The sequence below is a fragment of the Pinus tabuliformis genome, chromosome X (assembly GCF_031772625.1).
Source record: "Pinus tabuliformis cultivar Carrire ecotype Pingquan chromosome X, CPIR1, whole genome shotgun sequence".
NCBI lineage: Eukaryota > Viridiplantae > Streptophyta > Pinopsida > Pinales > Pinaceae > Pinus > Pinus tabuliformis.
The window spans coordinates 1,709,408,111-1,709,435,824 of NC_142308.1; the positions used below are offsets into that span (position 1 = coordinate 1,709,408,111).

At 37.9% G+C, this 27,714-nt stretch overlaps 1 protein-coding gene across 1 annotated transcript; it reads left to right on the forward strand.

Moving 5' to 3' along the window:
* Nucleotides 1–16,417: 16,417 nt before the first annotated feature.
* Nucleotides 16,418–17,218, forward strand: LOC149146572 (transcription initiation factor IIB-1-like). The gene has a single exon (XM_089452810.1). The coding sequence runs from the start codon at nt 16,418–16,420 to the stop codon at nt 17,216–17,218; it is 801 nt and encodes a 266-aa protein (XP_089308936.1).
* Nucleotides 17,219–27,714: the final 10,496 nt, after the last annotated feature.

Here is a 27,714-nt window from a genome sequence, read left to right on the forward strand (position 1 = left end):
ATTGATGATAAATTATTCATGGATTGATCCCTGGGAATGGTCATCCATAGCCAAAAGATTGTACAAGTTTTACAATCGGATTCACTCACTCATATTGTAGCCAACAATCAAATGAAGATGGCACTCTTGTGTAGTTGAAGGGAGGAGTACATTAGTGAAATACTCCTCCACCTATAGGGGGGAGTTTAGATATATTTTGGAGAAGATTGCCTCTCCTTTTAGCTGAAAAAGGGGGGGAAATGTAAATGAAATTAACAAGTGGTTGTCAGACTGAAAGTCTTGACAACATCAGTGAAGGAGCCAGTGGGCATCTTCATCAGCCAGTGAGTGACCATCATCAGCAAATAAACCAATGGGCGTTCATCAAATTGTGTCAGTGGACACCGATGTTGTTTTCAGGCAAAGGATAGTTGGATCCTTTTGTGGCTTGGCACGTTATGGAGTTGTCAAGATACATTTAGAGATGAATCAGACATGCAGTTGATTCATGTTCTCTTCAGATTTGAGTTTTTTTCAGCATCCAGCTTTTGCAGTTTTTTTAACAAATGTTTTTTTGAGGATCAACTTGAGAACTTTGAACATGGTTCTTTTTTCATTTTGGATTTATCGTTGGGGGGGGGGGGGGGGGGGGGGGGGATGTTTGCCTCACTCTCTTAAAAATCAATAATAAATCCAATTATTAAATTAAATAAATAAAATCATGAGAATTCCTCAAACTAAGGAGTCTAGTTTGGATGAGAGATTCTCTCCAACTAGCTCTCCTAAATTAGTGTGTAAGTCGAGAAATTGTCTCGAACAAGTGATTCTAAGATAGACACACTATATTAAGACCACTTACTCATGTATTTAAATTTATTATTAATTTTTTTGAATAATGAGAATTACATGAGCATGAGATACCACATGATGTCTCTCTACCTTTTCCACTAGTTTAGTTTTTGTGTGTTAATTTGTTGTGCATATGGTTATATGGCGTTGTGATTCTTCTTCATTATCTATTTTTAATAGTTATTTATTACTTATTTTTTAAATTTGATCTTAATTATGGTCTTAGTTTAATAGTCAAAATTAAATAATAATAATAATAAGAATAAATTAAATAAATTTAATTATATATATCTTAATAAATTCTAACATCTAATCCCTAACTTCTCAAGACATCACTGCTCTTAGAAAATATTGGTCTCTATTTCCCTTCATCATTTCTCTTGCTTCATGTCCCTAATGATGGGTGAAGGGTTCACCTGAAACATCAGAAGTTTCAAAGATCATTAACATAGTCTTTTTCCAGAAACTTATTATTCAAAGGCTCAAACTTCCAATAAAGGCAAGAACAAATGTCTCAGTCATATGGAAGGCAATCCTGACATATTTCCATCTCACTAGGGATGGTCTAGCATGGAGGGTCGGGAATGGCCAAAGGGTGCAAGTCAGTGTAAATCCCTAGTTCCAGTGGAATGTTGACTATAAACTCCTATAGGGTATAGGCAATTTATTACACAATAATGGAATTTCCAAGCTCTCATAGGTGGCAAATGAGGCACAAACAACCATTTAGGCCTAAGGTTGGCTATTTGCAAGGAAATTAGGAATCCTCTCATGGCACTGAAAAAGATTTATAGTTGCTCTAGAAAATTCACTTCATGAGACTTTTAGTAAGGGAAGATGAGTTGTTGTGGGTGTTTTCCACTTTTGGTTATTACACTCCAAAACTAGGTTATCATCACCTTATAATTGCTCAATATAATGACATTTAGGTCTCGTGGTGGAATCCACTATAGAATATTATATGTCTCACAAAGGCTTGGTAATTTATATGGTGTCTCCTAGAAAACAAAGCTCTAACCTAGGATATTAATCACAAATTCTAAATTGAAGGACCTAGTTGGTGCTCACTTTGCAAATATGAGAACAAGACAACAAAGCATCACTTCACCCAATGCACTATTTACTTAAGTCATGTGGGTTGTATGCAAGACTCAACTGAACATGTCGGGTGACTTGAGAGGTGAGTGAATGGTAGAAGCATTAAGAGACTGGTGGGAAAATGGTGAGGTTTAAAAATTTAATCCCCTCCCCATACTCAAATGCTATGGATAGCTCGTGATATTATTAAGGCACCTTTTCAAGATATGCTCTCTTCCCCAATATGATAGTAGCACAAAATTTAGCCATTTTTTATCTTTCCCTCTAGAAGGGGAGAATCCTTAGATATACTTTGACAAGGCATCTCAAAGAAAGGTATGTGGGGGAAGGCACTATACTGCACCTATTAGAAACATATAGTTTCTCCATAAAAATGGCCCCAAGGAAAACATGAATAATTATGCTTAGCTAATGACCCTAAAATTTATAATTCTATTTGAAAATAAAAATGGCCGCCACAACCCTCAAATCTTTGGTGACTCTTTCCTAGTCATCAATTAAGTGAAAGAAGTGCGGAGATGCCATCATCAACGTTTACTGCCTTTGCTGGAAGAGGTTATTACAATTAACGTTTCTTTTGACTTTTTTTTGTATACCATATATAAAGGGAGGAGAAAAGGACTGGATAGTTTGTCTAAAGAGGGTATTCATTATGCTTGTGGGCAATGAATGATCTAGGAAGAATGCGAAGGAGAGAACTTTGAATTTTTGCATCGCGCATTCATTGAAGGAGATATCATAATTTCTTGTTGAGGTTGAGACTTTATGACACAACAATTTTGTCTCATTGCGTTCCTTTTTGCTATGGTATTGACCACCTCTACAAGTTCATATATGCAATGTTTCCAACATATAAAAGGAAAATGTGAAAATTTATCAGATGAGAATATCATTCCCACTTTTAGGGGGAGATTATGATGTTTCCTCTTAAACATAACAGATGTCATGAGTGAGTCTTTCCAGGGAGAAAATGATATTTATAATTTTCAGTAAACTAACGCCATTGTGCTAGAAATGCATACACTATATGCATCTAGAAAATGTAATTGTTCATTTTGCTAATGAAAAATTATAATTTTTTTATGAAAAATATGTTCAAAGATATTTGGAAAATTATTATTTTAAAAAAAAAAAACAAACAAATAAACATAGTTTTGTGTGACTTTTATGGATAGTTTTGTATAAAGTATTGTTTATTATCATAAAAATTACCTCATGATACATGTCACATCATTATTATTATTGATTATAAAAATAATTAATATATGTATTAAGTATATATATATATATATATATATATAGATATATATATATATATATATATATATATATATATATATATATATATATATATATATATATATATATATATATATATATATATTAAACATTGGAGATTTACAGTCACTTTATCATGAAGATTCTTAGTTCATAAATAAACTTCGTTATTATACCATTGGTCAATACCATGTCTAACTAATACCAAATGCCCATAAAACTATAAATATGACAAATGTTCATATCTCATTTTTAAGGGCTTCTGGAATTTTAATTTAATTACTAATAATTATTAGGTGTATGGTATGGTTTTATCCCCCACCAAATATTCACAAATCATAGATTGAGATTTATTTCTAAAGTACTTATGCACTTCTTTTCCTTTTAATTTAATTAATTAATTAAAAAATGCTATAAGACCGAGTGCTATATGAAATAAGTTATGGTTTTTTAGGCATGCAAATCATGGTATTGGCATATAGTATTGCAACAAAACTTATTGACAAATTAAGAATATCAATGGTAAAGTGGGGCCAATCCTTAGTAGACTTAGCAGTCAAACTGCTCAAGGGAGGTGGGTCCCTTGTCCCACAAACAAGGAGGTCTCTCGCTTGGCCATCACCTTAAAATTATCTCTCTCTCTCTCTCTCTCTCTCTCTCTCTCTCTCTCTCTCTCTCTATCTATATATATATATATATATATATATGTGTGTGTGTGTGTGTGTGTGTGTGTGTGTGTGTGTGTGTGTGTGTGTGTAACATAAAATAAAGTTAAAATTTAATTATTATTTTTTTCCAATGGAAAAATCATAATCTTTCATTATGTGGAAAAATTACATGTAGTAGATGCCCGTGGCATATGCAAGTACTGTTGGCCCATGACCATTTCGAAACTAGCTGTGTCAAAAATGTTGACACCTAATCCTCAACGGATGGGTGAACTGGAACGTGAACAGTCATCAAGAAGATGGACTGTTCCGTCTCCTTTTTGTATATAATCAATAGTTCTCTAATGAAATTACATATCATTTTTTCTTCTGCTTATTCTGGAGTTACCCTGGCCTGACATGGTATCAGAGCACAGGTCCCAGGTCCCTTTTTTCTGGCATGCCTTGTAACTCCTCTGCCTCTGCCAGCGCTCTGTCCTCAAATGGCTATGTCAATCTGCCACACCTGCTCTGTCCAAAATCGTTCCAGCATTCCTCTGCGTGACAACGCTTGTCTCTGACCTGCTCTGTCAAAAATCGTTCCAGCTTTCCTCTGCGTGATTCTCTGCACCTCATTGAGTTCCTCGTGACCGAATTCTGAAATCGTTCTCTGTCCAAAATCGTTCTCTGCACCTCATTGAATTCTCTGCGCATCATTGATTGTCTGCGCCTCATTATACCCTGCGCATCTGCATGGTAACCGTTTTCAAACAAATTTTCCCACGACGAAATCGACTTTTGACCTGACCATCAAAGCCTGTTATGAACAATTCTCCAAAATCCTTCATGCTGAGTTGCTCCGCCCAATATCTTTACCATCAACCAATGGTCGAACAAGTAACTGTCCACTTCTTGCGCGAATCATAGCAACAACTCTCCAGTCTTTATATTCCCATCTATCAATCTGCCCAAGAACATTCATCTCCATTGAGACAAGTAACCACTGACATGCATCTATCGTTATACGAGCCACGACCTTCTTGTCTTTGAAGTGGATAGCCAAAACCAACTCTCCAATCTGTTGTTTTAAAGCTTCAAAACTGATCCTGTCCCTTAGCTGCAAGCCAAAATCCTGTGCGAACAAATACAGCCAATTGAGAGATCCGATACAGTAAAATGTTGCCTTATATCGGTACGGTAAAGACCAGTTGCGTAAGATAACTTTTGAAGGCAACCCCGCACTAATATTCCATCTGCTGATATAGCTTGCTTGCATCGTGCCCGTAGTTGCAGAGCAATCTTGGAAGGTGTTCTCCACGTAGTTCTGCGGAACGAATTGGGATCCCTGGTCGTGCATGTAGTACTCGGCCTGAGAAGGATTCGCATTGCAGAAGGGGACTGTAATGATTTAGCGCAGAGCAGAATCGTTTGTCCAGAGAACGCCAAGAGTTGTTTGGCATCTACGATAAGAAGAGCAGATCTCCGAATTTGCTTCTGCCCGCGTAGGTCTTGGCTTTTGATTTGAATGCCTATAATATTGCACAATTCTTTATCATTTGAATGGTATATGATGGTCCATGTTGTTGTGCGTTGATTGCATGCTAGTGTATTTACAATACATTGAAATTTTTTATGATCACTTTATATGCGATGTTCCTTTTATCTGAGATGGCGGTGCTGAGCTAACGCTGTGCTGTGGTGGGGCTGAATATTTATATGTGCATTAACGCTGTTGCTGTGGCGGTGCTTTATATGTGCACTAACGCTGTATATATGTGTGCACTGTGGTTACATTAACCAGCGTTTGAGTTTTGAATGCGTAGTCTATACATATGTAATATGGTGAGGATCTTTGGAGGACTTTGAAGAAACAGTAAAGTATTTGCCCTTTTTCGAGTACAATTTCACTGTACATCAATAGAAGTTTTTTTTTATCAGCAGAAATTTCTTATCAGTAGAAGTTTTTTTAGCAGAAGTATTTTTTACAGAATGCATTCAATCATTTCTATGGTAGGAATAGTTCTCACTGGCAAGGAGAACTATTCTGAATGGTCTCGGATGGTAAAACATACCCTCATCTACAATGAGTTGTGGAAAGGAGTGTGTGTCGGAGAAGAAGACAAATACCCTGTGCAGCCTACATCAGATAAAGAACTTGTCATTTGGGAAAACAAGAATAGCAAAGCCTATGCATTGATCGCAACATCCGTAAATGAAGAAGTAAGTCGTCATATTTCATCCTATTCCACTGCCTTTGAAGCTTTACAAAAGCTGAAAGAACTCTATGATTCACATTCTGCACTTGAAGTTGTTCAGCTCATGATTAAACTCTTCACTCTTGAACTGAAAAATAATGATCCCCTTGCTCTTGCATCTGAAATAAAGTCTATAATGCATGATATTAAATCCACTAAGGTTGAGCTGGATATCTCTCTTATTGCCTTTCTCAAGGCACTCTATCCTACCTACTCCAATTATCTTGAGTCTTTAAAAGCAAACAGAAATCTTAAAGACATAACCTTTGAGTCTCTTGTGAAAACGTTTGCTGAAAGAGAGAAAGCCTTTGGAAAGAAAACAGTCCCTGAATCTTCTGAAGAGACTGTTTGCCTTGCTCATAAAGAAAAGCATCCTGCTCAAGATTCTACAAGAGGAAGAGGTGGACGAAGAGGAAGAGGAAGATACTTCAGAGGCAGGGGGGGCAGACATTCTCAAGCAGAAAAGGCAGATCTACATTGCATTCGCTGCAAACGAAATGGATCACATGATGCTTCTACATGCAAGCTACCATGGGACAAAATTGAGCAGAGAAGAAATCAGAAGAAAGGTAAAACTGATGACACAGACAAAGGTAAAGCACCTGAATCCGCTCACTATATTGAGGCACAATGTAACATCGGAGTAAATGAAGATTTGTTTAATGCTTCACTTGCTTCTTCGAAAAATGACTGGTTGCTTGATTCAGGAGCAACCTGTCATATGACTCATAGGAAAGATTTTTTTGAAGATTTCACTGACAATGTTGATGGAGCAGTATACTTTGCAGATCAGTCAAAAATCAAGCCATCAGGGCTTGGCACAATCAGGCTTAAACTACCTGGTCTTCCAGACTTTCTTCTGGACCATGTTCTATATCTCCCACAGCTCAAGAGAAACTTGCTGTCCCTGGTCCACATCCGCCAGCAAGGTCACTCCATTCATATGTTTGATGGCAAGCTTGAGGTAAGAAAGGCATCTGACCACTCACTTGTCATGAGGGGTATAGAAGAAGAAAGACTTCTCAAACTGCAAGGAACTTCTGCTCATGCACAACATTTCTCATATATTTCTCATCATGAAGAAGGTACACTTCCATCAGGTTTATTATGGCATGCTAGATTTGGACATTTAAACTATGATAGTCTCTGCTCATTAAAGAAAAATGGTGTTGCTGGTTTGCCTACAATTCCTAGAAAACATAAGCAATGTGATGCTTGCATTCTAGGAAAGCATAGCAAACAGTCTTTTCATGATTCAAATTCAAGAGCACATAGGAAGCTTGAACTCATTCATTCAGATTTATGTGGTCCAATGCCTGTTCCTTCTGCAAATGGAAATAAATATATCATGACATTTATTGATGATTACACCAGAATGTGTTGGGTTTATTTATTGAAGAACAAATTTGATGCTTTTCAAACATTCAAGAATTTTCATAAATGGATTGAAAATGATGCACAATCTCATATTGGGTCTATTCGCACTGATAATGGAAAAGAATATACATCAAATGAATTTGAACACTATCTTCACCAACATGGGATTAAACATCAAACAACTGTGCCTTATAATCCTCAACAGAATGGTGTAGCTGAAAGAATGAATAGAACAATCTTGAATATGGTACGATCCATGCTTTTCTTCAAAAATGTAAAGATAATGTTTTGGGCTGATGCTGTTCTATGTGCTGCATATATAAAGAATAGATGTCCATCTACTGCTATAAGAAACAAGACTCCTTATGAATTGCGGTATGGACATGTTCCTTCGGTAAAACATCTCAGGATTTTTGGTTCCACCTGTTATGCTTTAATACCAAAGGTACATAGAAACAAACTTGGTGCTAGAAGTTGTAAGTGTATCTTCCTGGGGTACTCAAACACCTCTAAAGCATACCGTCTCTATGATGAAGTAAATAAAAAGTTTGTTGTATCTAGAGATGTCATTTTTCTTGAATCATCCAAATCTGACAGTGTTGTTGAGCGGCAACTTGATCGCTTGGATAGATTCACAAAAACGAAATCATTTCAAGAGTTTGATAATCAGATTCCACATCTTGAAGGGGGGATTCCTATACTAGATCAACATGTGGAATCTTCTTCTGAAGAACAATCTCCCGTGCATGAAACTCCAACACTGGATGATCCTTTAAGTGATGTAATTGATAGAATTGGGAGACTCAATCTTGATTCAGTCCCAACTCAATCAACAGAGCAGCCTGGACCATCTCAGAAAGGTCCCCCAAAGTGGCTGACAAAGACACTTGAAAGTGTTCATCCTGATGAAATTGGAAAAACAAGAACCAGAAATACAAACCGACAAGATGGAGGTGATGTAGATAACTCTAATTCACCTGTTGATATGGATGTTACTTATGATTGTGAATTGAACTTGTCTACAGATTTTGAACCAACTTCCTTCAAAGAAGCTTCTTCTCATGATGAATGGAAAGAAGCGATGCAGAAGGAGTATGATGCCCTCATAAAGAATGGCACTTGGAAGCTGGTTGATCCTCCATTTGGAACCAAACCAATTGGCTGCAAGTGGGTCTACAAGAACAAGTACAAAGTTGATGGCTCACTTGACAAGCACAAAGCTAGGCTTGTGGAAAAAGGTTTTGCACAGAAGGAAGGGGTCGATTATGAGGAAACTTTTGCCCCCACAGCAAAATGGGCCACCATCCGGACACTCTTTGCACTAGCTGCTCAGAACGGTTGGAAAGTCCATCAAATGGATGTAAAAACTGCATTCTTGAATGGAGATCTAAAAGAGAATGTTTTTATGTCCCAGCCTGAAGGATTTGCTGTGAAAGGACATGAACACAAAGTATGCAAACTTGTGAATTCCTTTTATGGCCTCAAACAAGCACCACGAGCCTGGTATGAAAAACTAACTGAGCATCTTCTAAAACTCAACTTCAAACATTTTGATCTTGATGATGCAACTTTATTTGTCAAGAAAGTTGGCAAAACAGTTGTATATCTTGTGGTATATGTAGATGATCTTTTAATGACAGGGAACAATGAAAGCTATATTGCATCCATAAAGAAAGAATTAGGAAAAAGTTTTGAAATGACTGATTTGGACTATGTTCATTACTATCTTGGCATTGAAGTAACCCAACATCCAAAATCCATATTTCTTTCTCAAAAGAAATACATTGGAGATTTGTTAAACAGATTTGGCATGACAGAGTGCAATCCTCTTTCTACTCCAATGGAACAAAACTTGAAGCTCACATCTATTGAAGGAAAGGAATTTGAGGATCCAACAAAGTATAGACAACTTGTAGGAAGTCTCATCTACCTCACTACTACCAGACCAGACATTTCATTTGTTGTTGGAATCCTCTCCAGGTTTATGCAAAAGCCTTGTGAGACTTCAACTTGATTGGATACTCTGATTCAGACTTCGATGGAGACAAAGAAACTGGGGTATCTACTTCAGGATATGCTATGAGTCTTGGATCAGGAGCTGTCTCCTGGAGATCACGCAAACAATTAGTACTAGCAGATTCCACAACAGAAGCAGAATACGTGGTAGCAGCTGAAGCAACGAAAGAAATTGTGTGGCTCAGGAAAATTCTTGAAGATTTGCAGGTAAAACAAATACAATCAACTCCACTCATGATTGATAACACCTCTGCAATAAAGTTGGCCAAGAACCCAAAGTTCCATGATCGTACTAAGCACATCAATACTAAATATCATCTGATCCGACATCATGTTGAGGCCAAAACAATCCATCTCCGTCATTGTTCCACAAATGAGCAAATTGCAGACATCTTCACCAAAGTGCTTGGAAGAGAAAAGCTTGAAAGATTCAGAATGATGCTTGGACTCACCAACATCCCTTCAGATTAAGGGGGGGAATGTTGACACCTAATCCTCAATGGATGTGTGAACTGGAACGTCAACATTCATCAAGAAGATGAACTGTTCCGTCTCCTTTTTGTATATAATCAATAGTTCTCTAATGAAATTACATATCAGTTTTTCTTCTACTTATTCTGGAGTTACCCTGGCCTGACAAAAAATATAAATGGCCAAGCCATTTCCTGTACATATTCAGACTGTTTGTCTATATATCAACAAAAATAAATATATACATGTTTTGGATAAAGCTATGATAAAACAACAAAAAATATATATAATTAGGGCCTTTCCACCCTATGGTAATCCTGGTCTATATATGGCCTGTGGTGGTATTGGTAGAAATCTGCTCCCGTCTGTTCAGAGATTATCCACAAGCCTCGGGGTAGTAGCGAGCCCTCCTTGGAAAGTCTGTCAACATCTTCATTATATTCCCTGTATATATGTTGACAAGAGGCTGAGTTAAACACTGCTTTGAAATTGTAGACTTCATCCAAAATATTTTGTAGTGAAATAGCATGACAATGATTTTTATTGTTGAACTAGTTGATAATAATTTTTGAGTCCCCATAGATCTGAATGGTAGTGCAATCATGTGCTAATGCAAAATGGAGCAGATGTCTGAGGGTAATAAGCTCGGAAAAATTGTTTGTTCCCTCCCCTAGTCCTAATTGGACCTTATAGAAGTGCTGATTAGAGATGTATAGCATGAAACCCCCTCCACAACCATGAGGTTGAGCTGCTCCATCGAAGTAAGCCCATGGCTTAGATTTATCAATCCGACCAGGGTCGAGGTTCTGCAGATGTGGGGATTTGCCTCTTCTGGGATGTCATGATAAGCTGCCACAACCTTTGCAATGATAAGAGGCCAGTGGACAGTTTCGTTCTTGAAAATAATATGGTTCCGGGTAAGCCATATAGTCCAACAGAGGATAAGAGGTAGGCATTGTGCCTTTGCTCCCTGGTGTGTTGCAATCCAATTGTTCCATGCTTGGAGAATAGAAGGGCCTTGCCATGCGTTCTACAAAGAGAGATGTTGTGTTGTAGCTTGCCAAAATTGAATGACAGTCAGATAGAGCAGAAACAGGTGCTCGTTGGTTTCAGAGTCTTGCTTGCAGAGAATGCACCAGATCAGGCCATGAATAGATCTGTGCATAAGGGCATCACCTGTAGGAGTTTTGTTACATAAAACACTCCACATGAAGAGGCGTGCCCAGGGAGGAGATTTCATTTTCTAGATTTGTTTCCCACATGCTTTAGTAAGTGTAGGTTTTTGATCCAAGAGAAGGTGGGTGTAGCCCAGTTTTCGGGTGTATTTCCCATGATCAGCTAGTATCCATACTAGTACATCTAGGTCATTATTTAGATGCACATGAGCTTCAGACAAAGCCACTAGATATGAATCCCAGGACTGATGCCATTGAACAGGAATGTCCATTTCAGGTGCTGACCTCCAATTCTGTCTGAAAATAGTGTTGTGCTCATGATCAGCAATATGTGCAATCGTCGTGGTATTTCTAAGATGAAGGTATTGAATGAGATCAGGTGGAAACTGATATTTATTTCCCCCTCCTATCCATGGATCAATACCAATGCGAACAAATGCTCCATTGTTTATGCACCATGCCAAGCCGGATCTGATGAAAGGCATCGTTTGTAGGATTGCTTTCCATACTATAGAAATGCCCAAACGAGGCCAGTCTGGTAGACGAACCCAGTCCAATAATTGTTGCGGCCAAATGTATTTGTGGTATGACATAGTCGTCCATAGATTCTGTGAAGTGAGAAGGGACCAGCTCATCTTGGTTACAAGAGCTTGGGCAAAAATAGACAGGTCTTTTAACCCCCCCCCCCCCCCCCCCCCCCCCCATTTTTTTGGCAATGCAATTTTCTTCCAACTCACCCAAGCAAAAGTTTTTCCTTCCTTTTGTCCATTCCATAGATATTGGTAGCATATCTGTTGGATGCATCCAAGTATTCCCCAAGGGATCCAGGCGAGTGACATCCAATATACAGGAGTGGCTTCCAGTACTAATTTTATAAGGACAAGGCACCTAGCTCTTGATAAAAATCTATGATTCCAAATTTTCAATCTCTTCTCAATTTTAATCACTAACCAGATCCAGTCAACAATCTGGTAACTGTGGGGTTTGATCCTAAAACCCAAGTATTTCAATCCATCTGAGAGATTATGCAATTGATAATGGAAAAAATGGAGAGCTGCTCTATCCTCCTGAGGGGTGGTGTGAGACAGAGTAATAGTAGATTTGGTCTAATTTGCAACCATACCAGTGGCTTTTTCAAAGAGAATAAGAATGTCATGGAAGGAGGTAGAGTCCCTGATGCTGCCATCCAGGAAGATCATAACATCATCAACAAAGAGGAGATGTGTGAGATGGCAGAGTTTGTTCATTTTCAGTCCTTTGAGTCTGCCTTCCCTTTTTGCGGTGCCAATGAGCCTGCTAAGACCTTCCATTACTATAAGAAACAAAAGGGGAGACAGAGGGCATCCTTGCCGGAGTCCACGTTCGGCATGAAAGAAGTGGGATGCAGAGCCATTAATAAGTACACTGAAGGATGCCAAATTTATGCAGCAGATAATCCAGTCTGTGAAAGCCAGAGGGAATCCTAAATGGATCAGGATCATCTTAATGAAGAGCCAGCTGACATGATCAAAAGCCTTAGCAAGATCAATCTTGAGTATAATGCTTTTCAGATTTCTTGTTTTGATAGAATGAATGGCTTCCTGGGTTGTGCCTATGGCCTCATGGATCTGTCTGTTTTGGAGAAAGGAAAATTGCTCTAGAGAAATGTGATGGGAGAGTATAGGGCAGAGCCGATTTGCAATGATCTTTGCAATGATTTTGTATAGGGTATTGTAGAGGGAGATGGGGCGGAAATCATTGAAGGATGCAGGTGAGTCAGATTTTGGTATAAGAGCAATGAAGGTGGCATTGATAGCCTCATACATCTTTCTAGAGGTCCTACACTCTTCAACTACATTGAGAAGATCATTCCCAATGAGGTCAAAAAAGGCTAAGTAGAATTCAATGGACCAACCATCTGGGCCAGGGCTTTTATCTTTCTAGAACCATTTTAAAGTCCCCTCAAGTTCATCTCTGGTAACGGGAGAGGTTAGCTCAGCTGCCGCTTCCGGATCTACAAAGCTTGGGAAGTGCCCTACTACTTGAATGATATCAACAAGGTTTGAGATAGGTGGCTCCTTGTAGAGTTGTTTGAAATGTGAGATACCCAACTGAGATAATTGGTTGAAAGTTTTTGCAATACTTCCATCTGGTGTGGGAATTTTCCAGATGGTGTTGGAGGCTTTTCTTCCCTTGGCAAAGTTTTGGAAGTACCTTGTGTTCTCATCCCCTGCTTTGAGCCAGATCGCTCTACTCTTGAGTCTCCAGGTTTCCTCTCTTTCCTTCAGAATTCTGGCTCTTTGATTTTCTAGCTCAATCAGATTTGACTTGGCTTCAATGCTTAAGAAACCCTTGTTGTGGTCATCCATAAGGTGCACCAAGGATGATTCTACAGAGGTGAGGGTATGGGTATCCCTTTGGAGTTTTTCCTTTGCCCACTTGATAGTGAGCTTCTTGAGATGCAGAAGGTTTTGACAGAATCCCTCAGCCCAAGTGTGTCCTTGGGAGGGAGGGTTTTGCATCTAGTAGTCTGAAACCAGTTTTATGTAGGAGGGATCTAGAAGCCAAGATGAATTGAATTTGAATGGGGCTTTTGGCTTAATAGGAGGACCAGATATTTCAAGGTAGATAGGCGAGTGGTCAGAGATGCCTTTGGTTCCAACCCACTGCCTATAATGAGATAATCTTTGTATCATCGGATGTTTGAGGATGAAACGGTCCAGTCTTCTAGCGAGGACTGCCTCACCAACTCTTCTGTTCCTCCATGTTGGCAGGGGTTTGTTCATAGGAATATCTGAGAGGTGAGCTTGATCAAGAAGGTTTTCCATGATATCAGAGAGTGGGTCAATCTGTGCCGATGATCCCCAGGACTCACTATATCCAATGGAAAAATTTAGGTCCCCGCCCAAGATGAGATTGTCTGATGAGGTAAGAGAGAGATTTAGAAGCTGATTCCAGAAAGCCTCCCGTCCCTGACACGGCCCATAAACATTCATAACATGGAGATCCATACCCAACTCAGCAGAAAAAAAATAAATAAAAATAAATAAAAATAAATAATATATATATATATATATAATAAATAAATAAATAAATAAAAATAAATAAATAAAAATAAAAATAAAAATAAATAAATAAATAAATAATAAATAATAAATAATAAATAATAAATAATAAATAATAAATAATAAATAAATAAATAATAAATAATAAATAAAAAATAAAAAATTAATAAATAATAAATAATAAAAAAATAATAAAAATAAAAAATAAATCGATACCAATGAACCCCTTTCCTCCCCAAGCTGAATTAAGGTTTATGTTTCGGGGATTGTATCCCAAAGCCAATCCACCTGAACGACCAACAACATCTAGTACAAGGAATTCCCATCCCGAGCTTAAATTCTGCAGAGTTCGAATGATGTGTTGAGCTTCATCGAGGGTTTCTTGAAGAAGGATAATGTCTACAAGCTCAGCGATAAATAGCCTGTGGAGGGCTAGCTTTTTGGGCAAGTTAGCCATACCCCTATAGTTGAAAGATAGGCATTTCATGAGGGAACCACGTCATGGGTATTCTTCACTCTAAGAACCCGATCTAATGAAGATTGCCTTCCCAAGACCACCTTAGCACCAGCCCAGACAATTGCGTGCGAAAGGTAAGATTTGCGCCCATGAAGGGGTTTGATAGTTGATGAGGGGAGGGACAGGCCAAGACCAGAGAGATTTGTATGAGAACCCCAGAGGGAGGGTGAGATTGTAGGTTATAAGGATGAGGGGGAGCCAGGGGAGGTGATGATGGGGAAGAGGTGGCCTCCGGATTTATGGAAGGGGAAGTGGTGGAGTAAACCAGGTGATGGGAGAGAAGGGGGCAAGGAATAGATGAGGGAGAGGTGGATCGATCTTGTACAGATGCATTATGTTGATGCTGTGCAGAAAATGCATAAGCAGAAGATAGAACATGGGAAGAAGGGAGAGAAGTACTCAATGTTCGAGCCACTTTAGTGATTGCCCTAGCTCGAGTCAGAGGTGGAGATGGGGGACCCGAAGAGTTGCCTGCGGATTGATGGACTCGTTGAGATGGGGTCACCTTCCGAGTTGGTGGAGGTGCTACAGATGGAGTTCTCCTGGGGATGTCAGGGGTATCCCTACCAAAGCCTTCCTTCTTTTCCATAGTTGTTTCCGGGGTTTCGAGACCAGAGGACATTCCTTATACAGATGCCCGACCTTGTGGCGGCATCGGCATCTAAATGGCACACCCTCATAATTAAGGATTTGAAACCTAGTGAAATTACGCCATTGCAGGGTATTATTTTCCTACATACCCTCCCGCGTGTCTAGATGCACCAGAATGTGAGCTAGGGTTTGATTTTTGGATTGTACTATGGATTTGTCGTAATCCAAGAAGGTGCCAAGGGTATTCCCGAACACTTCTTCAGACCAGTACTAGAGTAGTAAGCCTGGTAACCTTACCGATAGAGGTCCAGCTCCTATAATTTAATTATTTCTTAAATTTTATAAACAATGAATTAAGTGTTTAATATTTATCATGAATTAACGTTTATAGATGTTTGCCTAACAACTATTTAATTTAGTTAAAGAAAAAGAAACCACATAAGTATGTTTGAGATAATAACTATTATTAAGACTAGTATGTGAAAGATCCTTAAATTAAAGCTTAATTTATTTTATAGACTAAATAGACATTTTTTCACTAGAATCTGCCAAAACAATTTCAATAAAGAATATGATTTTTTGTTGTTTAGAATGCAATTTTGTGTGAATAAATTGATTCAGTACCCTTAAAACAGCCCTAGCAAATTCCAATTATACAGATTACACAACCTAAACTCAAGCTTTTAAAAATCTCTACCAAAATTTTGATTAAAATTAACCCAATAAAAGAATAAAAAATAAAAATAAAACATCATTTCTTCCCCTTAAATTATTATTTTATAAACCTATTTCGAAATATACAAATAACATAAGCTGTTTGGAAATATGCGGATGAATAATTTGTAAAATTGCGATAATAAAGAATTTGTTATTCTCACTTTCCTTAAAATCTTTCACAACCAGAAACCAGCCGACAAATATCATGACCTCCGCAATTGCGGGGAGTACTGAGCCAGGCCGACTAGGAGAATGGAAATTATTTGGATGTTATGATGGACGATGCATATAGATTGTAAGGAGCTTGAAAGCAACTTTAGAACGTTTATTCTTCGACGATTCTTTCGCGAGGTCTTGGTTCGATAAGTAACAGACTGTTTGGGTGGAAAACGAATCGGTGAATATGGAAAGAGTCAAAAAATCTATCTCTAGAAAAGAAGAGGATACAATCATTGACCATCTCGTGGATATTGGCAAGTATGGCTCTGCTCTCAAAGTTTCTGACAACGTAATCGATCGCGCGCAAATAATTCTGAAAGAATTGATTGAAACCAATGGAAGTATACACAAGAAAACCCAGAGTGCTATATATGCCGCATGCCTTTACGTTGCCGGTAGACAGTATGACGAAATGAAAACAATGGAAGAAGTTGCAGAGAAAACGAGCGTGGACAAGAAGCATATATACAGAGCAATGAAAATTATTACTAAGACGGTTCCAAAGACAGCTTGCCCTACATTGTTTCTCACTCGCTCCCAATCTCAACCACAAGAGGAACCTGCAGATCATGTGAATGAAAATGATAAAGGTGGTAAATGTACGGAGAGGAGAGATAATGCTGAAGTTTCTGGTGAATCATTAATGGTTACCCAACATTTGCGGGCTCATATTATACGTCTATGCAATGTCCTCAACTTTGATTCTGAACAAAAGAAGTGTGCAGAAGATATGGGCACAACAGTTGCTAAAAATAATTTTAGGTTATGTTCGTTGCCGGCCACGCAAGCTGCTGCAATTGTATGGATATGCTCACTGATCATAAGAAATCAAGAAATTGATATAAAAGTAATCGCTGAACATTCTACGGGAAAGGTATATATTCGGAAAGTCTACAGGCAGTTGGTACCACATCTTCAAAAGCTATTACCTAAACATGTAATTGGAAAATCCAAGGACTGGATGAAAAAGTTAAGGACGCCTTAGAATCCAAATTGAAAATAATTTCTTTTAGTGTTATGTAATTAAAGGTATCGTATTTGAATGTGTTTCAGTCACAGTTTTTGTAAAGAGATTTGTTGGGGGAAAGACAGTAAGGTTTACCTATTTGATGTAAAATTATTTTTAATTATTATTATTATTTAATTTTAAAATTACTATATGTCAGATACAATTATTTTACAACCTAGTATGATGTGTAAAGTTTTCTGTTATAAAAGTTGAAATTTTGTATATGTGGGTAAAAAAAAATTAAAAAAAAAAGAGTAAAAATACAAAAAATTAAATAACTATACAAAACATTTAAATAACGTTGACTAATAAAAATATTTGTATGTGAAAAAATTGAATTTTTTAGACTCATATTAGATCTGTATTTAAGATATATATATGTGGGTCTTAATCTTTTCCTCTAATATAAAATATTCTTTTTATTATTATCTGCTTACAGATTAGATAAATTTTAGACACAAATTAAAAAATTCACAACTACTTTATCCCAGCCTCAATTTTCCTTAGCTTAATAGTGACAACTTAATCCAACCGTGAGCCCTTACATTTGAATCCAGTTTTTTGAAATATACTTTTTATTTATGACCATAAAGCTGTGGTGTATTCACTTATCTTACTTTTTCATAATTAATTATATATAGAAATTTTCCAGACCAAAATAAAACTTTTGTAAATGGTATTTATTTATTTGGGTTTTCCATAATCAAGTTGTTAGTTTGCTGATTTTTGTCTTCCTTGAACTGTTACTTTTCTGTTTGCATTAAGAACCAGAGGTTCATCTTTGCCTCTTAAATCATTTTTTTGGTGAAATTATTAGGACGAATAAAAAATAGAGTTGTTTTTAGTGTTTTTTTTTGGAATTTCTGGTTCCAAAATCCGTAAAAAAGATTTGAGGTGAGATATTGTTTTGTGTTATTTAAACTCATTTTTTGACTATATATATGGATTTAGCACCCTTAAAAATCCTAGGACACTTCCATTGCGCAGAGATTACCCATCAAACTTTTGATTTCAATAAATTTCTGTCAAATTTTACAGAAATTAAACAAAAAAAACCCATAAAAAACTTCCAAAATTTTACACTAAAACAACTAGATAAACAACAATCCTTAAAAACAACTAGATAAACAACAATCCTCTAAAAACACCTGAATATTTACATGTTAAATTCGAAAGTAATGTTTTCCAGATTATCTGTTGTAATAGGCAACAACAACACGAAAAAAATACTCAACTTATATAAGTCACCAGAAAGAATATGCCAAAAACAAATCCCAAACAGAAAGTAATAAGGCCGAACAACTACGAACAACTACTCCATTAGACACTCTACTATACACAAGAGGCTTATGCCTTCAGCCAAATGCAAACAACCCTACAAAACTACATATCCAATCTTCAGTAGCAGGCGTACTAAAAAAATATGGGATTGAAAGAACCCGAAAGAACAACTTAAATTTAATACGAGGGGACAGAGTTGAAACTTTGACAAGGTTATTGAAAGATAAGCGAAGAAACATAGCTTTCAAGGCCTTAATTTTTTTAATTACAAAAGAATTTTGTTATTTTATTTATAATAATGATTTAGTATAAATCTAATCTAAATCTAGAGTATCATATTAATTCTAAATAAAGTGAGATTTTAATATTATTTTGGAGAATAGTTATTTGTGAAAATAATTTTTCATAAAATCTAAGAAGCAAATGTCTATAATTATTGATAACGAAGCAAGATTTTGAACATTTCATAAATTATTATGTCTTGGAAGAATTTGTGATTTTTGTGACACCAGATGTTTGAAGATAAAAAACTCTTTCGTAACATCTTACATACACCCATATTAGATCACAATTTAAAAATATCTATTACAATATAGACTTTCCTAGCCTTTTAGGACATAAAAGCTATGGTGATTTAAAGATGCTTCTCTAAAAGATTTTCCTAAGTGGAAATAAAATTTGAATGTAAACAAGTAGTTCTTTACTGTATTTGATAAACTAAATTTGATTTCAATTCAACATAAATGTTATCATATATCCATCTTAACTCCTGAAGTACCAGCATGGAGAGGGATCAAATCTTTTTTCACTCTAAAAATAGTTTCCACCTCAAGAGATTTGATCCCTCTAGGTGCTTGGTAGACTGGACTTAAGATGGATATAGGTTGGTTCTACTTAATATTCATTGCCCCACCATTTACTTAGTTTATTTTATTTTAATGTAATTTGACCAAGTCAAAATATTTAACAGATACTATATGACAAGACTTTACATCTCTTCTATACTAGGTTGGAGAGAGTATTTTGGGACAATCAGTTTTAAATTAGAACTAACTTAGATCCATCTTCACTAAAAGAATCAAATCTCTTGAGGTGTAAACCTCATTCAGAGTAAAAAGACATTTGCTCTCTCTCTTTTTTTGTTGTAAACATTTTAGAACTCTCTGTATTAACTATTTCAAAAGTTTTTACATCCATATCCTCTAGTTAGTCACCTCCCAAATGAAACCAGGTGACCACTGGTCAGCGTTAAAACCATTCCAAAATTTGAATAAGTTCATGAGAATCCATCCACTGCTTCTAGATTGATTGTCTCTATTATTGTTTCTAAAGATCAAAACATAAATGCTTATTTCCTTCATCTAAAACAGTGTTCAAAGACAAAACTATTAGAATCTCTAGACTAATCCTCATCAGAGGATGCTATCTAAATTGAAGCCTTTGCACTAGGGCCTAAAGCCTTTGCACCAGGGCCTGGAAGTTCGCATCCCTATGTTAGTTTCCATTTGATCTCTGTCAGAGTCTGCTCGATCATGTCCAGTGCGAGATTGCTCTTGTAGATTTGTATCTGTATGGTCGCTATGTCCTTGAGAATTTTCACCCAGACTGGGTCTTTCTCCTTGCTACTTTCCTGTTGTCTAGAACTTCTCCTTCCATGTGTTCATGGTGAAGAGTCATAGCCCGGGCTACAACATGTTTCATGATCCAGTATTGTTGTAGGGTCTTTTTGAACAGCAATTGCCTGCCATTTGTTGTCCCCGAGTCCTATAGCATTCCTTCCCATTCTTCCATGGGTATGTCTCTACACCTGAGGTTGTTTCTTAAATCTCGCTCCCAGCTCCAAATCTGGTCTCTAACCTCCTTTGGTTTCCTTCCATGTAGGAGTCTATGATCTTCTTCATTTGATCTCCATCGGGCTTCCTACCCCTTTTCTTTCCCTGACTGCTGGTGCCTTCTTCTTTCTTGACTGTCCTCTTGCTTCTCCTGGGGGCCATTCTTCTTTCCGCTTGGCCTTTAACACTCTTTTCCTGTTTCTCTTTGTTCTGTTTCACAGTCTTGCCCTATGCTAAATCGAGACCTATCACAGAATGGACACAAATGTCAATCGTGTCATTTAAGTTTACATTATTATCTGTGGAATTTCTCCACCCCCCTCCTCTTATTTTCAATCCTTCAATTTCCCACCGTCTGTGTTTCTAACCTTTAGCTTCCTTCCCTACTTTCATTGGCAGTGGCATTAATAATTCTTCTGGTCGTGGGGTACCCATGGTTACTTTGCTTAGCCCTGTCCATGCAAAAAACCCACTTCTAGTTATTTTGCCTTTTCTCCCTCGAGGGTTCGCTCCTTGTGCGAATTGGGTTACAGAGACCTCCCCTTGGCTTGGTTTTCTCAGAGTGGCCAGTTGGGTTTTTGTTGGCTAAGATTTCTCCCCTCTCCCTAGGGTGCAACTCCATCCCCCATGGATTCTGGAGTTTCCTTTCCCCGCTGCCTTCGTCCAAGGCAGCAGGCATTCTTCCTTTCCCTAGAATATGATATACCAGGGCCTCTATTCTAAGGTGGGGGTCAGTTGAAATTGGTTCATGCAAGCCATTGCTCTCATACTTCTCACCATCTCTCTTAACTTTCTCTCTATCCCTGGCACCCAGGAACTCTTCGAGGTAATTTCCTTTCAGACCTCTAAAATTTCTATGACAATTGAGGTGATCAAACCAGATATGCATACCATTCTGCATTCCTAACCTATGTTCCAGACCAATTACTCTTTCACAGTTTGAGACGAGAGATGTCACATACCCTTTTACCGTGCTTCGCCTTGCTTCCTCCTTCTGCTCCCACTTGCTACCCGCTCTTTCGTTCTTGCCACCTTTCTTCTTTCTCGTCTGCATGCAAAATGCCTCTTTCCCCTTTTCCTTAGACTTTATCCCTTTTTCATTTCCTCCTCTTGTTTTTACCGCCAGTTGTCCTGTTTTCACCTTGGCACACCTCCCTTCCCTCCTACTTTGGGATGCTGCCCTCTTGTCCTGTCCACCGTCCTTCATTAACGCCTTTCCTCTCTCGGTTGCTCTTGCCGTCGGGTCACTGACTTTGTCCTGCCACTTGGCATTAATTCACTGCCTGTCCTTGGATTTGTTGTCCTGCCCTCTCCTCTTCCATTCCTTTCCATCTCTACCCCCATACTCTTGGGGTCTGTCCTTCCTCTGCCCCCCTCTATCATCCTACCAAGCTTCGATCTTACCCTGTCCTGCTCCACCTCTGTCCTGTATTGTTCCTCTTGCGTCTGTCCTTTTCCTTCTCCGCTCCCGTCATGTCTGGGCGAATTCTCTAGATGCTCACTCTGGATCTTGTCTTGTTCTATCATTTGGATCAATTGCTCCATATCCTCTTTTTGGTGGAGCTCTTCCACGCTTGCGTCCAGTTGCTGCTCTCCTTTTCGACATCCCCAATTCGCAAGGTAATCTGCAAGAGCATTTCCTTTGTGTCTCACATGGGAAGGTATGATGTAGGCTATCTTCCTCAATTGGTGGCTTATTTCTGTTATTATCCATGTCGTCCGCCAACTTTGACTCAGCTTCTCTACTGGTACTCCTTGCTGTAGTTGTTTGAGTGTTTCTATCACGAGCATCGAATCTCCTTCTATCTGGAGTTTTTGATACCCTTCTCTGATAGCTATTTCTATCCCCCTGTTCAACGCATGGAATTTTGCCTCGTTATTTGAGGCATTTCCACAGTCCATCACATAAACCTAGTAGGTTCTACCTCCATCATCTCTGAATATCCCTCCTATGCTTGCCTCCCCTGGATTTCCTTTTGTCGCACCATCAAAGTTTAGCTTTGTGAATCCCTGTGGTGGGTTCCTGTAGTGGTCTTCTTCTCTTGCTTTACCTGCCTTATATTCTCTTCCTGCCGTGCATGTGGTGCTTATTTTGATTTGCAAGCGATTCAGAATGCATGTCTCTGTTGGGTTTGTCTTCCATTCTTCGTCATTCCACTTCTTGAGGATTATGGTTTCTCTTATGTTCTGTATAGTTTGACTCCATATTTCCTTCTTAGCGTTTTCATCTTCCTTGAATATCAACTGATTTCTTGCCTTCCATATGTTCCACAGGAGGAACTCTGTGGAGAGATTCCAAGGTCGGTTCATGATTATATTTTTCAGGCTAGGCAGTAACTCCATAAGGCAAAAATGATTCGTGTGTTTTATTCCATCAGGTAGGTCTTCATTATATACATGAGGGAGAGACTGTTCAGTTCATCTCCCAATGACTGTTCATATTTCTAATTTATCTATTTACATAAATTCACCCAATCACAAGGATTAGGTGTCAACATTCCCCCCCTTAATTTGAAGGGATGTTGGTGAGTCCAAGCATCATTCTGAATCATTCAAGCTTTTCTCTTCCAAGCACTTTGGTGAAGATGTCTGCAATTTGCTCATTTGTGGAACAATGACGAAGATGGATTGTTTTGGCCTCAACATGATGTCGAATCAAATGATATTTAGTATTGATGTGCTTCGTTCGATCATGGAATTTTGGGTTCTTGGCCAACTTTATTGCAGAGGTATTGTCAATTATGAGTGGAGTTTATTGTACTTGTTTTACCTTCAAATCTTCAAGAATTTTCCTGAGCCACACAATTTCTTTTGTTGCTTCAGCTACTGCCATGTATTCTGCTTCTGTTGTGGAATCTACTGGAACTGATTGTTTGTGTGATCTCCAGGAGACAGCTCCTGATCCAATACTCATAGCATATCTTGAAGTTGATAACCAAGTTTCTTTATCTCCATCAAAGTCTGAATCAGAGTATCCAATCAAGCTGAAGTCGTCCACCTTGTATACTTGATTCCAAAGTCTTGAGTTCCCTTCAAGTACCTTATAATTCTTTTTGCAGCAGACCAATGTCCCTCACAAGGCTTTTGCATAAACCTGGAGAGGATTCCAACAGCAAACGAAATGTCTGGTCTGGTAGTAGTTAGGTAGTTGAGACTTCCTACAAGCTGTCTATACTTTGTTGCATCCTCAAATTCTTTTCCTTCAATAGATGTGAGCTTTAAGTTTTGTTCCATTGGAGTAGTAAGAGGATTGCACTCTATCATGCCAAACCTGTTCAACAGATCTCCAATGTATTTCTTTTGAGAAATAAATATGGACTTTGGATGTTGGGTTACTTCAATGCCAAGATAGTAATGAACATAGCCCAAATCAGTCATTTCAAAACTTTTCCCCAATTCCTTCTTTATGGATGCAATGTAGCTTTCATTGTTCCCTGTCATCAAAAGATCATCTACATATACCACAAGATATACAATTGTTTTGCCAACTTTCTTGACAAATAAAGTTGCATCATCAAGATCAAAATGTTTGAAATTGAGTTTCAGAAGATGCTCAGTTAGTTTTTCATACCAGGCTCACAGTGCTTGTTTGAGGCCATACAAGGACTTCACAAGTTTGCATACTTTATGTTCATGTCCTTTCACAACAAATCCTTCAGGCTGGGACATAAGAACATTCTCCTTTAGATCTCCATTCAAGAAAGCAATGTTTACATCCATTTGATGGACTTTCCAACTGTTCTGAACTACTAGTGCAAAGAGTGTGTGGATGGTAGCCCATTTTGTTGTGGGGGCAAAAGTCTCCTCATAATCGACCCCTTCTTTCTGTACAAAACCTTTTGCCACAAGCCTAGCTTTGTGCTTGTCAAGTGAGCCATTAGCTTTATACTTGTTCTTGTAGACCCACTTGCAGCCAATTGGTTTGGTTCCTAATGGAGGATCAACCAGCTTCCAAGTGTCGTTCTTTATGAGGGCATCATACTCCTTTTGCATTGCTTCTTTCCATTCATCATGAGAAGCAACTTCTTTGAAGGAGTTGGTTCAAAATCTATAGACAAGTTCAATTCACAATCATAAGAAACATCCATATCAATAGGTGAATTAGAGCCATCTACATCACCTCCATTTTGCCAGTTTGAATTTCTGGTTCCTGACTTTCCAACTTCATTAGGATGAACACTTTCAAGTGTCTTTGTCAGCCACTTTGGGGGACCTTTCTCAGATGGTCCAGGCTGCTTCGTTGATTGAGTTGGGACTGAATCAAGATTGAGTCTCCCAATTCTATCAATCACATCACTTAAAGCATCATCTGTTGTTGGAGTTTCATGTGGGAGAGAATGTTCCTCAGAAGAAGATTCCACATGTTGATCTAGTATAGGAATCCCCCCTTCAATATGTGGAATCTGATTATCAAATTCTTGAAATGATTTTACTCTTGTGAATCTATCCAAGCGATCAAGTTGCTGCTCAACAACATTGTCAGTTTTGGATGATTCAAGAAAAATTACATCTCTAGATACAACAAACTTCTTATTTGCTTCATCATAGAGGCGATATGCTTTGGAGGTGTTTGAATACCCCAGAAAGATACACTTATGACTTCTAGCACCAAGTTTGTTTCTATGTACCTTTGGTATCAAGGCATAGCAGGTGGAACCAAAGACCCTGAGATGCTTTACCGAAGGAACATGTCCATACCACATTTCATATGGAGTCTTGTTTCTTATAGCATTAGATGGACATCTATTCTTTATATATGCAGCACAGAGAACAACATCAGCCCAAAACATTATCTTTACATTTTTGAAGAAGAGCATGGATCATACCATATTTAAGATTGTCCTATTCATTCTTTCAGCGACACCATTCTGTTGGGGATTATAAGGTACAGTTGTTTGATGTTTGATCCCATGTTGGCGAAGATAGTTTTCAAATTCATTTGATGTGTATTATTTTCCATTATCAGTGTGAATAGACCCAATATGAGATTGTGCATCATTTTCAATCCATTTATGAAAATTCTTGAATGTTTGAAAAGCATCAGATTTGTTCCTCAATAAATAAACCCAACACATTCTGGTGTAGTCATCAATAAATGTCATGATATATTTATTTCCATTTGCAGAAGGAACAAGAATTGGACCACATAAATATGAATGAATGAGTTCAAGTTTTCTATGTGCTCTTGAATGTGAATCATGAAAATACTATTTGCTATGCTTTCCTAGAATGCAAGCATCACATTGCTTAAGTTTCCTAGGAATTGTAGGCAAACCAGTAACACCATTTTTCTTCAACAAGCGGAGACTATCATAGTTCAAATGTCCAAATCTAGCATGCCATAATAAACTTGATGGAAGTGTACCTTCTTCATGATAAGAATTGTATGAGAAATGTTGTGCACGAGCAGAGGTTCCTTGCAGCTTGAGAAGCCTTTCCCCTCATGACACGTGAGTGGTCAGATGCTTTTCTTACCTAAAGCTTGCCATCAAACATATGAATAGAGTGACCTTGCTGGCGGATGTGGACCAAGGACAGCAAGTTTCTCTTGAGTTGTGGGAGATATAGAACATGATGCAGAAGAAAGTTTGGAAGACCAGGCAGTTTAAGCCTGATTATGCCAAGACCTGATGGCTTGATTTTTGATTGATATACAAAGTATACTGCTCCATCAACATTGTCAATGAAATCTTCAAAAAAAAAAATCTATGAGTCATGTGGCAGGTTGCTCCTGAATCAAGCAACCAATCATTTTTCCAAGAAGCAAGTGAAGCTTTAAACAAATCTTCATTTACTCCAATGTTACATTGTGCCACAACATAGTGAGCGGATTCAGGTGCTTTACATTTGTCTGTATCATCAGTTTTACCTTTCTATTGGTTTCTTTTCTGCTTAATTTTGTCCCATGGTAGCTTGCATGTAGAGGCATCATGTGATCCATTTCTTTTGCAGCAAATGTAGTGCAAATCTGCCTTTTCTCCTTGAGGATGTCTGCCCCCCCTGCCTCTGAAATATCTTCCTCTTCCTCTTCGACCTCCTCTTCCTCTTGAAGAATCTTGAGCAGGATTCTTTTCTTTATGAGCAAGGCACACAACCTCTTCAGAAGATTTAGGGGTTGTCTTCTTTCCAAAAGCTTTCTCTCTTTCAGCAAACTTTTTCACAAGAGAGTCAAAGGTTATATCTTTGAGATTTCCATTTGCTTGCAATGACTCAAGATAATTGGAGTAAGTAGGATAAAGTGCCTTGAGAAAAGCAATAAGAGGAATATGCAATTCAACTTTAGTGGATTTGATATCATGCATTATAAACTTTACTTCAGATGCAAGAGCAAGAGGATCATTATTTTGCAGTTCAAGAGTGAAGAGTTTAATCATGAGATGAACAACTTCAAGTGCAGAATGTGAGTCATAGAGTTCTTTTAGCTTTTGTAAGGCTTCAAAGGTAGTTGAATATAACAAAATATGGCGACTCACCTCTTCATTTACAGATGCTGCGATTAATGCATAAGATTTGCTATTCTTGTTTTCCCAAATGATGAGGCCTTTGTCTGAGGTAGGTTGTACTGGTTCATTGTCTCCATCTTTGAGACACACTCCTTTCCACAACTCATTGAAAATGAGGGTGTGTTTTATCATCCAGGACCATTTAGGATAGTTCTCCTTGCCAGTGAGAACTATTCCCACCATGGATATGATTGAATGCATATTGTAGCCAAAAAAACTTCTGCTGCAAAACTTTTACTCTTAATGGAAAAAAAAGATAGTTTTGATGTGACTGGATAGCAAACTCAAATTGACAGCAAATGTCAATACCCCACAGATATATATCGGCTGCACTATTCAATATATAAATGTGTTTCTTCTTCCTTTTTTTCTTTTTTTTGGAAAAACACTAGGTTTCATTTTTTTTTACTTCAGGTATCAACAAGACATCCACAGGAAGAGCTACAAACATATGCAAACATTACAGTATTGCCCAGGTGTATGTCCTAGCAATATGGAAGTGTCTTGCAGGTGCAAATGTTTTAATTTCACAGCCCTATGGGGAAATGCCACAACCCCAATTTCAATTTCAAAATGAAGAGCGAAACCCGATTATAACCCAATGTTGAGATCTTCAAGAGGCCGCATGCAAGTCATTAAGAAAAAATTCAATTTTAGAGAGAAATTACATTTCTTCAAATATTGTCTCTCAAGCAAAGAGACTACAATCTTCACCAGTAATCGAGCCTCCGTTGATGTGTCGCTGGTCCTATAGAAACCGCAGAGATAGTGAGCACTTGCAATCAGATTCGAAGTGGATAATGGTATAATAATGGATAATGGTATTATAGCCATGAGGAGGAATACGGGATGGACA

Excerpts from the sequence above, each read along its gene's own strand:
- LOC149146572 (XM_089452810.1), top strand. The coding sequence starts at position 16,418 with ATGGAAAGAGTCAAAAAATCTATCTCTAGAAAAGAAGAGGATACAATC.